The sequence below is a fragment of the Pungitius pungitius genome, chromosome 18, assembly GCF_949316345.1.
Source record: "Pungitius pungitius chromosome 18, fPunPun2.1, whole genome shotgun sequence".
NCBI classification, from domain to species: Eukaryota; Metazoa; Chordata; class Actinopteri; order Perciformes; family Gasterosteidae; genus Pungitius; species Pungitius pungitius.
In genome coordinates, this window is record NC_084917.1 from 3352639 (window position 1) to 3364986 (window position 12348).

A 12348-nucleotide genomic window follows, 5' to 3' on the forward strand; every position below is an offset into this window, starting at 1 on the left:
CTTGCCTGGAGCAGACGCTAGCAACAGCAGACAGTGTGCATGCACGAGAGAGAGAGAGAGAGAGAGAGAGAGAGGAGGAGGAAACAGAAATCCTCTGCATTTGATTAAAGCAATTATGCTTATTCATATTTTGCTGCTAAAGTACTTTTTCCTGTAAGATAATTATCACTCAAGAGAGAGGTCAGAGGTCACTGTCAACCCTGCTGCAGAAGGGTTTATTCCCCCCCCCCCCCCCCCCCCCGAACCCTGAACATGGGTCATAAATCAGCTCGAGCACTCACCTAATTTGTTTTGCATAGCTGGTTTCAATCTCCGACCTCTCCTTGACAAATTTGGTGTACCTCTCCACGAATTCGATCCCCCACTGCGTATGCTTCTCCAAGTTGTCAAACTGATCCTGCAGAAGAAGAGGGACAAAATCATTCATTGTGTTCAAATGCCAGGTGAAAGTGTACGGTCCGTCCGCCTCTTCTGAAGCAGATCGACGAGGCACATGTGTGCGTTTGTTCCAACCCGCAGACCAGGCCGAAGCGACCAAACCACCGAAACAAAACATCCCAGGAGCACACCTTCCCCGGGCCTGCGACTGACGCACTTTGGCGTTAAGTTGCAGATAACCCGAAACGCGCTTTGACGCGTGAGTGCAGCTCGTACACCGGCGGCCCCTCGCCGCCGATAACCACACACGGCTGCTGGGCCTGAACTCATCACCGAACCCCCCGAACAAAAATGAGCCTCCGGGTCGGGGGGCCCGAGGTCACGTCTCGGGATCCGTCGATACAGAACATTTGCAATGTGCAACCGACGCACGCACACACTAATCAACGCAAGGGTGAGGTTTTTTTTTTTTTTTAAAGATGAACAGTAAGCAAAACAACCTTGGTGTGACTCCAACAGTCCCCCATCCTCTCCTCCACCATGTCTGGAGTCCTGCTGACGGCGTGTGAAGCGCGTGAAGGTCCTATTCTCTGAGCGGAGCCACGCGACCCGTCCTCTATGAGCGCTCAAAGCATCTCTGCGCTGAGAGTATTTTCATAATGAAGGCGCAGGAAGCGGTTGTGGTGATGAAGAGTGCTTTTGGGGGAGCGTAGTTTTTTTTTTTCCGAAGCAGCAACGACTCCCCCAATTCAAACGCTCGAGGACGACAACAGCGAGGAGCACTTTTGAACGGGAAACGGTGGGGTGGGGTGGGGGGGGGGGGGGCGGGGGGGGTGGTCTTTTCAAGCCTGCATTGTTAATCAGTTTCAATGAGCAATCAATCAGCAATAAGCCACTCACAGAGCAGAATGGCGAGATAAAGCCAAACAATAAGGCATTTGAATCCAAATCACTCTGCAGGCCTCTTCACACCTTTTGGTCTTTCACTTTCTCCATTTTACAACATGCTTCCGACCAAGTGTTTAGCTAAAAGTCTTCGAACAGCATTACTTCATCATCGCCAAGCATCCCGGGGGGGGGAGAGCAGACGACAATCAGCTCCAGGTCACTGCAGCCACATCATGCACAAAACAACCCCCCCCCCCCCCCCCCCCTCCCCCCTCCTCTCTCCACACACACACAGCTGGGATTACCCTTTTTTGCAGCGGCAACATCTTCTCCAGCGAGTCTCTGTTTGGAATGCTATGCCTTTTGGAATATCCAAATCCTGGAAAAGATGCCATTAAACTCGTCGTCTTCTCCTCCTCTTCCTCCTCCTCCTCCGCCCTCCCTCCAGCTCAACGAAAGGCTGAGGTTAGGTCAGAGAAAGGCGTCCACGAGGCCATTCCCAAAAGGTATCCGAAAGAGCAGATAGCAGATAAGCGTCCGGGTTTTGGAACAATGTCCGCTGGCTTCCCCCCCCCCCCCCCCTCCGGACTCAGGAGGGATAACAAAGAGACGCCACAGTTGTAGCGAGCGAATTCCCGGTAGTTCTGGTCAGGAGGCGAGAAATCAGAGGGGCCGAGGCTGCCTCACAAACACACACACTCATTCAGGCGGAATGCTCCATCAGGCGTAAGGTGGAGTGAGTGGGATGGCAGAGGAGGAGAAGCAGAGGGAGGGGGCTGAAAGGAGGAGTAATATCAGGGGAGGAGGGAGTGCATGGGAGGGGATTCACTTTAGGGGCTGCTGTGATCTCATAAACTCTAACTCTAACTCTAACATGCCGGGATGGAGGTCAAAATGGAATAAGACCGGAGCGAAGTAATTTTCCATAATAAATAATAAATAATGGATCTGAGTGGGGCACAACAGAACATTATTATCATCATAATCTTAAGACTCCCTGTGCTTCTATGGATCGACCGCTCGCCAAATGGGACTTTTAAACCTCTGAGCCATGCGAGTTATTCTTCATTTGGTGGTTGATTTATGAATTATCACAGAACCCACAACCCGGTTTTAACGCTCCTTTCCATCTCCAGGCCATTAACAACAACGTTATTCTGCCTCTTCATCTCCGCAGAAACTGCAGAGCACCTTTCGGAAGAAATGCTTAAGAGCGTGAACACACACAAGAACTGTCAGTTAACTCCTCTTTCCAGTTGCTCACGTCACGTGTGCGCAACGTGCATGCAAATAATGAAGGCACCGACACAGCTGGATACAAGAACAATATTTAAACCTGTGGTGGAATTTTTGTAAAAAAAAATTTAAATAAAAACTCCTGGTTCAACTCTGACTGCCACTCTGTCATCTGCGGCCTCTGACACCTGACCTTGATCCTGCAGGAGGGAATAAGTGTGGTGTGCGGAAGGAGGGAGGAGAGAGGAGGGGGCGGGGGGGCGGGGGGGGGTCCCTTGAGGAAACAAAACCCGCCCCACTCTGCTTGTTTTTTCGGGACGCAATCCCACTCGCTGCAGTAGTACATGAAAGAGACAATAAAAATGGAACAGCGCGGCCAAATATTGTTTTAATCCCATCCAGGAAATGGGAGAACAAAAGGAGACATGAACTAAATATACGTGAGGAAACAAGCACGGGGCTCGTTTAGGGATCAGCCTCCCGACCTCCAACCCGTCCCAGCTGCTGATGGGAGGATTATTGGGGCCTGCGTTTCTCAACTAAAGCGCGTTGTTTAGCCACCAATTCAGATCAAACCTCTTGTTTTCAGCTTGCTGATTAGATTGGATCCTGAACGCACTCAATGACGACTGTTTGACAAGGTCACCTCCGTTTCAGGGAGCATTAAAGGGGCGAGATAATGAGATCACCGATTCGAGGTGGCTCCATTGTTGGGTTCCAAAGGAAGAGAGAAGCGTGGGTGGAACCTTTTTTTTTTTTTTTTTTACAAGGTCGGTGATGACGGGATTGTCTTTAAAAACCCTCTGAAGAAACCCCCCCCTCCCCCGGGGGACACTTCTTGCTTTATTCCGCGTCGCCACCCCTGCAGGGGTCGGTGTGTGCTGCTCCGATGATCACAGGGAAGATCGATGCGCCATTAAAGGCGTCAGAGGAGGGAAGTACGGGGGGGAGGCGGCTCATTGGTAAACGGAGGGGAATGAACAGGAAATCGCTGATTACAGTAATACAATTATGTAAATATGAATGAAAAATGAGAGAAAGAGACGTGTCATGATTTTCATCGGTGGGGGTGGTAGCGTAGATCGGATGGATTGGTGTTAAACTAATGATGTTTAACTTAAAGCTAATTTACTTTTAAAGTAAAGATCCAGGGGGCAAAGATTTGTTGCAACTTTGCCTTAATTTCTGCAAGGACTACAAATAAATGAACGTATCCTTGACCTTTTTAAAATCAAATTTTCATTTTCCAAACTCGACCTCCAACTTACATTCACAGAGTCCATCTCTGACAGGAAACCGGTGGAGACCGAGTGGGGGGTGTTTGAGGGGCACAGATGTTCTGCTGCAAGGATAATGGTACAAAAGGCCTCGCGATGCTTCTGTCTTTTCTTTTGTGTTTGAGCAAAAGAGGGCAGGAGCTGTGTGTGTGTGTGTTTGTACTAAGACTGACTGAAAGCCCAAATAGCTCACTGTCCCATGAAGAGCAAATTCTGACCCGCAGTCCAGTGGAGATGTGCGTGACACCCATTTGCCTCTGTGGGGTTTTTTTTTTTGTCTATTAGAACAAACGATGGTGAAGACTAATGAATGAGTCACTCACAGGGTCCTCGAACTGCTGACAGACGGCAGCGAGAACGAACGAGGTGAGGCTTTCCGGCCAATTCTTTAATTATTTCTCACTCGGACAAAGCTGCGTCTTCGGAAGAAGGCGAACGCTGTTGGGTGGTCACGTTGACCCGAAGCTTTGTGCCTCCCCACCCACCGCAGCAGCAGGCAGCGAGGACCCACAGGAGGGACACAAGGGACCCAGAACTTGGCCGCGGACTGCAGGTGGGCGGTCCGGCCAGCGGGAGATGCCGAACCCTCTCTCACAAACACACACGGCGCTTTGTGCAAGAAAGCAGGGTGGGGGGGGGGGCGACAATGCCTCCGTGGGCCGGCGTGACCCCTGAAAAAAAAAAAGGTCACGTGCTTCGAGTAATGGAGCGCCGTTTCTCGTTGGTTCCCGAGGGCGCGTCGGCCCTTTAACGGGTCTGATTCCCAAATGATTCGATGAAGGGACAAAACAAACACAGGTGACCACAAGGAAGTGGTCCTGTGTTCGTTTCGTCCGTTCTGCTGAATACGAGCAGCTGTTTGTGGGGGGGGGGGGGGGGCGGGTGGTTGGGTGACCTTATGTGTAAGAGCGCTTGTTTGCATACCGTGTGGATATTAATAGAAACGACGCCTCTGCTGGTCCGCGATGCGAGAGTGTGTGTTGGCGCATGCACACGTGTGTCATGCTTCCATGTACATAAAGCCCCCCCCCACCCACACCCCCACCCCTCCCTCTCCCTCCTATCTTCCACTCCTGCTGTTACTTAATCCCCTCCACCAACGTCCATGTACACAGGGCCGGTTTTCCTAATTTCAATAAAACTAGTGACTGGAAGGGGGGGGGTCCCCTCATTCATGGACAAAAAAATATTAACTGCAGAATTTCTTTTTTTCTTTTAAAGTCCTGCAAGTTGTGGTCTTTTCTAGCAGAACCGTGCGAGTGGCACGAGGGCCTCCCTCGCTTCACGAGGGGAAAAGAGAATCACCGAGCGCCTCCGCTCACTTACGCCGCTCGTCGTCTTCATCTGCATCAGCAGCTGCAGGTACTCCTCGTACGCGCTCGGCGGGGGCTCCTCCCTCGGCTCCTCCGCGTCCGCGTCCGCGTCCGCTTTCAAGGAGCGGACGCTCTCCAGGAAGACAAAAAACTCGCTCTTTCGGCGCAGCATGGTCTCGGGCCTTCGGGTGCAAAAGACGGGACGAAAAAAAAAAAAAAAAGAGGACGCGGCTCTCTCTCCGAAACGAGGTTAATCCATCTAGCGAGGAGTGAAGCGCTAGCGAGGAACGCGGCTCGGGTCAAGCAAAGGTACTCAGTAGTAACGTAACGTATCACACATCCTGGTAATCAGAGGAAATACTCATCAACACACCGAATGCAAAAGGTCCAGCGAGAGGGGGACAACAGAAATGTTGTACGCGGCCCGGAGAAGTTGATGAAACAACATTGTCATTAATCTGATTACTACACCTCCCTCCCGAGCACCTGAACTAGCCAATGGGACGCCGGGCGGTTCAGTGGATTATTCCCGCTGAGCCGGCAGACACACGTTCGCCATTGTTCTGGTTGAGCTGTGTTTGTTCCTTTTGGGCAGATAAAGCTCTTTAAATCTTACATAACGCATTCTCTGGAATTAAGGAAAACGCTCAAACCTCGACATTTGCAAAGCACGACGTGCGTAACGCAGCAAAAACTGCGACGGGAAGCTATCGGCTGGTCCACAACGAGGTGGAAGTGACAGCTGAAACAAAAAAAAAGGGGTTACAGATGGAGGGATGAATCCGCAACGGTAGGACCTGATGTGCCTATGCAATTATTAGCTCATTGCTAATGCATTGGTATCCATGGTGAGTAGCAAGAAATTGCATCTACATCACGTTTAGAGCAGGTGTAGCTGGAAAACATTTTCTGGGCGCGGGGGGGGGGGGTGATCTGTATCAAGGGCAGGCCTGTCCCATTAAATACTAAATACCCAAAAATCGACTCATCGTACCATGCGGCGAGATCAGTACCGGACGTCGCACGCGTTCTATGGAGGCTTCAGGCGAGTCTCCAAGTTGTGTTTAGAAACACAGTAGAGAATACTACCTTTTTATGAGTACTGTACTTCCCTGCTATAACATGCCAGCGGGAACACGCTAACGTGTACTTAAGTCTGCTGGCGAGCGCGCTGCTCGTAAATGACAGACTGGATTGAACACACGTCATGTGGTTTATTCACTACCGACTTGTGTGACTTGCTCACAAGTTGCGTTCAAAAATAGACTTTCTTTTTTTTCTGTCATATCGGGTTCACTTAAAGTCAAACAAGTCGCATCCCTCCATGCGGCGAGACACGTAGCTGTTCTAGCGCGTCGACATTAGCGTCGCACCGGTTGCCTCGACAGAAAAGGCCCGTGGGATTATTCCTCTGGGTTCTGGATTAGTGCAGAGAATAAACCCCAGACATACGTTTATAATATGACACGGTTTGTTCTGCCAGGCTCCACTGACACTTTAAACTTTGTGGTCGTGGTTTAAAAAGCTAATGCGATGCTTTAAACAAACTACAACCACGGTCGCGTCTCATTTAGCCGCCGGTTAGCTAGCGTCCTCTTTGTGACGCATGAGGATCTTCTTAATTTAGAAAAAACACCTGACATGTACTTGCATTATGACCTCTCAAGCTTTGTGTAAACCGCAAACCTCAAACAAGCATCTCACCAAAAACGTAAGAAACTTGAGACCAGGGGAACCAGCAATGCAAAAATGCTGACTCATTTAGAGGTTGTTATTAGTGTATAAGCTATTTGATATATCCTCTATTCTATACAGGATGAAGATCAACAATTAAACATGTTAAAACTAGGGCTGCAACTAACGATTATTTTGGTGATCGATTAATCGGTCGATTATTTTTCGGTCGATTAATCGATGAATCGAAAAAAACAAACTGCATTTAAAAGCTTTCCAACCCTTTATTCCAAAACACAACTCCAAACTCACATTGCAAAAATACTTCAGAAAGTTCAATAATAATTTATAATAAAAAATGAATAAAAATACAAATCAGAAAAAAAAAAATTGTTTTGACGTCATCATATGAGCAAAGATGGACGCCGAAGAAGCACAGCAAGCAGGAGAGTCATCCAGGGAAGATCTCCTCGGGCGGTTAAAGCGTTTTGTACGCGTGACAGCTGCACCGGCCTCTCTATGCTAACGTGCAGCGTGGCGCGAGGGAAGGCCTCCTCAGGGGAGACGTGTGAGCCCGGATGTCTGTCATTTCAAATGCCATGCACCGCCAAAAACCACTTAGTAACACCATCGACCTCCCTGTCTGGCCTCATCGACACTGATGAACGTCCACGGCGTCCCACTAACGATGAAGAACTTCTAAATGAAGAAAGATAATTCCAACTGGTAAAGTAAAGTGAGCAGAAGTGAGGAGTGGGCTGGAGAGCCGGACGCATCTCCTGGAAGCTCCAATGTTTCCAGGCAAGCGGGAGAGAACTGCGTGGAAGCCGCAGGGCGTCACGTGGAAGCACTATCGATGTTTTTAAGGAGAACACGTGGCTGCTCTCCAACGATGCAGCAAACCCACCACGCCTCGGCCTCAAGGAACATCCCGAAGCCTCATGAAAACAGAAGGGCCCAAGCGTCTTCACCACGTGTCTAAAACACAACACACACACACACACACTGCAGGTGTGGCAGATGTGCCTTGGGGATAGTGAACAATGTGTGCAGGTAGATGAGTGAATCCTGCGCTCGATACGTGACAATTCAATTCGGCTTCCAACATGTTTTTTGCCGTCGAAGCCAAAGGAGCAACAGACACCTTGCGGCGCGTCGCGGTAATTAGCGGCGCGCGGAGCGCCGCGGGGGGGGGGGGGCGGGTTGCTTCACGCCGCAGCCGCGGTGTAATGGCCACTGTTACAGCAGATTAGAGGCCGGCTTAAAAAAAAAACAACAGCAGAGGCCCTGACTGGAGATTAGAGGGGCCCCCGCCGGTCCGTGGCGGGAAGGAATGAGTCACCCTTTGGTGGACAACACGAGAGAATGAATCAGACCTGGAAGCGGAAGGACATGGAAATGTCAAAAATGGACATCTAAATGTGCGTATGGAACATTTCGTTTTTTAAAGCACAGGAAATGCTGCAATTTCCTGGAGATGTCATCAGATATGCAAAGTACTTGTGATACTAGGAGCTCTCAAATGTGTTTTTACATTTGCTTATAAACTGAAGTATAAAAAAATAACTTAATTAATTAATTAAGCTCAAATTCTGAAAACATTCTCGTGAAGAAGCCGAGGTAGTGTGCGTGCAGACAAAGGGTCGGACACAACAGAAAGGCCTTCTGATTGTCATTCATCACGGTGCCCTTACAGGCGTCAGAGTGTACTTACATCAGTCAGAATGCCTCCCCCCCCCCCCCCCCCCCCACGGTGCAGCCCAACACCATTCATCAGTGTTTTACTGTCACGGTGCTTCTTCAAAGAAAGGGGCTCAGGAGGCTCGGGCCGGTTTCACTGAGTCAGCAGGTGGGTGGCGATGAGTATAAGATTCAGTGTTGGGGGGGTGGGGGTGTGAATGGATTGTCTGTACCCCCCCCCCCCCCTCATTCCACCCCACTGACTTCTGCCCCGGGGACAGAAGGAGACAAACTAGCTCGGGTTTCAGCCTTGGAAGTGCACTGGATGAGGAAATCTGTTTTGCCCCAAGCTGTTGCAAACTTATATTACACAACCCTCCACCTGCCCCCCCGCCCCCACCCACCAAAAAAAAACACAAGACCATGAGGTTTTGATTGAACTTCAGTCTGGAGCCCCACTTAATGACACGAGAGAAAAACAAGTAGCCTCTCCACACAAATCCACTTTCCCTTCTTAGGTTGCATCGGGGGGTGGGGGGGCCAAAACAGGGGAGGAGTGGGGAGGGGGGGGGGGGGCCTGGGGCCAGCGGACAGAAGCGTGCCGACAATTACAATTACACCTCTCGAGCCGTCTCCCACGGCAACGCAACAGCACACACACACAGCTCTGCACGAAGCAACGCGCTATATTTGAAGCGATGAAACGGCGCCCGGTGGGGCCCCGAAAGGGGCCCGGAGGGGCCCGGTGGGTTCCGTTCGACTCACCCTGAGCTGCTGCTCTCTCAGCGTAGTTGTCGCCTTGTCCATTGCGGCCTTGCCGGTGAGACACCTTTTTCGTCCCGCAGACAGAAAAGACTCAGCCCGGCTCAGGCCACTGCGAGAAAAGTCCCAGTTCCCGAAGGAAGCACGTCAGAGAAGTGAAACATGTGAGGGTGTGTCATAGTGAAAAAGGTGTAGTGGTCGCTTCGTTAAAGGCCACTGGGGTCCAACTTCAACATTCGAGGGTACTGTACTGCTGATATCGGCTCTGTGTGTGTGTGTGGGGTCCAGTCTGGCTCCCCTCTGACATCATCACTTAGGCCCGGTTACTCGCGCCTCCTGCTGAGATGCTGCGATCTCGTACAGAACGACTCACTTTCACTCAGCGATTGATTAAAGTGCGATGCCTCTATTGTTAGTTATGAAACTTATAAACTTATAAATTACTGGTTGTTTTTTTGTTTTTGTCCTGCCCCTGACCAGACACAGTCACATGTTTCACCACATCTGACTTCCTTCTTCCTCGGCTGCGTTTGCACAGAGGTGTGGTTTTTTTTCAGGGTTCTTAAATGTGCTCGCATGTGACGGAGATCGGCCCCCGTCACCCGACTCGGCGAGGTCTGGCACCCTTTCGATATTTGCAGATGGGAGGAAGAAGGGCACGGCGGAGACTGTCCTCGAGCGGCCCCTTCGGCTCGTACCGTGTCTGTAGTGTCACTGTTCCCCCCCCCCCCATTGCAGTCTGTCTCATATCTACTTGGTGAGCACATGATCTGCGGAATAACTGATAGTAAAAAGGGGTTAGTTGAAGCCCCACAAATAGCCCCAAGGTAACTTCCTGCGCGATGTGCGAATCCACCGACAGGAACCCGATGAGCACCGCTGGGTTCTGTCTGCTGCACAGAACAAGGTGTGTGGATGGGGGGGGGGGAGCAAAGCATCTGGTTGTAATACACAATTCTCTGTTAAAAAAAAAAAAACCTGTTCAAATGTTTTCCAGACTTAAGGTGCACATGAAAGCAGAAAGTCTCCAGGCCGTGTTGGCTTTGCATGACTACCTGCGCACCAGCGCTGTTCCTCGGGTCAAGCATCGCAGACGTCAGGTTAAAAAAAAAATACACCGACATCCCTGGGAGAGAGAAAGAATGCGGAGCACTTTGGGGTTTTTCTCTGTGAACTTTGGATCAGGTAAATTACTGTAGAATTTAAGGGGGGGGGGGGCTGCCCCTCCTCTATTTCTTAGAAAGGAGAGGGCGTACATGGCTTAACTACCTGCAGACCCTTTTGGCAAGAGAGGAGAAAGAAAAGAACATAGCTCACAATGTTGACCTAACACGGCAGTTTGATCAGAGGAACAAAGAGGAAGCGCTGCAGCACTGCGACCAAGGTGCTGAGGGTTCCGGCCTTGCGGGTCGCGAGTTGAATTCGATAAGGTGTGACCTGACTTCCTGCAGGTTTCAGTTTGAAAAAGAAAAAAATCCCCGAAGCAACTTGCAAGCGCACTCGCACACGTTTGCACGACGCACCGGAGACACACCGCTCCACGCCGCTCCACGCCGCTCCACGCTCTGTCACCGATGGATGGAATAACAGGAATTCCTCTCCCCTGCAGCTGCTTATTATCGAGTCATAAAAAAACTGGTTTGACACGAGTCCCGTAATCTTCATTATTACCCCATGCCCCCCCCCCCCCACCCCCCACCCCCTTCCCATCAGTGTGTCTGAATAAGGGGAAACACCTCTGGTGGATTCGGGGGCTGCACCGTGGAACGCGGACGAAGTTAAGCAATCCTTAGAAGTGGATTTCAGGAAAAGAGTGACATCGTTGCGCAGGAATTTATCGTAGGATGGTCAGTGGGAGGGTCTACTTAGTCTCTGTTGTTGCTCACAGAGATGAACCCAATCACACATTCAGAGGCAGAAGGCAGAGCAGGTCCTTCTGGTTCTGTGATGAAACTCATAAGAGACAACTTGTGCTCAAATAATAACCCAAATTGGAGGTTGGGTATCAGAGTGAATGCCTGCCAGATTACTGCCAGAACTGATATTAACAAGGAATAGAATAGCGTTTAACCTGTGCAATAACTAGTGTGTTAACCAGTAGCTTCTAGAATTAATGAAACAGCAGTGCTTCCGTGAACAGACGAATGAGAGGCTTTCTCTCGCGACAGTGTGATACTGTAAAAACGCATCGTAACGTGCACGTACAGGCTCGTCAGAGCGTGCGACCCACAAAACAAAGCGTCACGGCGCAACACACACACACGCAGACACACGCAGTTTGGACGGGACCAGCTATAACACAAGTGTATGTGTGTGTGTGTGTGTTGGGGTGTGTGTGTCCAGAGCGTGGTTCGAAACGTGTACTAAAATGGATGTTTCGCTAGCGCGATGTTTCACACGCGCACACTCCCATCGTGCCAGATGCAAACCCACGCACGGGGGCGGGGAGGGGGGGGGGGGGCTGCGTACCGGGCCGGGCCGGGCCGGACCGGACCATGTCGGACCGGACCATGTCGGGCCGGAGCCGCAGGCTGAACATCCACCGAGCTGCGCACACATTACACTGCGCCTCGTCGCGCGCACGCCTTTTCGTGTACGAGGAACCGTTAGTTAGGCGCACAGAAAGAAGAAGAAGGAAAAAAAAAGGGAGAGTGCAGCAGCGGACACTCACCCACAGCTCTGACCCCCAGCTCATGGTTTCACACCGACGTCCTCGGAATAATCCACAGCTCCTTCTGAGGTGTTCTCCGCGCGCACAGCGGCAAACGTGACGTATCGCCTTTTTTTTTTTTTTTTTTTTTGAATACTCAAAGTCAGCGACCGTCTCCTGTTTTTTTTTTTTTTGGGGGGGGGGGGGGTGGAGGGGAGGGGAAACAAGCGCTCCTGTGCTCGTGTTTTATTTCCTTTTATAATAATTGTTTCATCATCTTCTCATCCTGCCTGATACAAGATGGCCAAGAGCCGCACAAAACAGTCTTCAGACAGGAGAGACTCGCGATATGCGGCGGGCACCCGCTCCGAGCCAATGACAGCTGCTCCTGCGCGCGCACAGGCAAGAGAGGAAGGGGGTGGGAATGGGGAGGGGGGAGAAGGAGGGGGGGGGGTGGCCAATAAAGCCCTTTACAACTATCGGTGCTCAC

General features: G+C 50.8%; 1 protein-coding gene across 1 annotated transcript in view; it reads right to left on the reverse strand.

The window, feature by feature from the left end:
• The window catches only part of LOC119226272 (formin-binding protein 1), a 21338-nt gene extending 19490 nt beyond the window's left edge, over positions 1-1848 (reverse strand). Inside the window, 2 exon segments of the mRNA XM_062559014.1 lie at positions 282-397; positions 1572-1848. Coding sequence (XP_062414998.1) covers positions 282-397; positions 1572-1661 — 206 coding nt within the window. The 5' untranslated portion in view covers positions 1662-1848.
• Positions 1849-12348: the final 10500 nt, after the last annotated feature.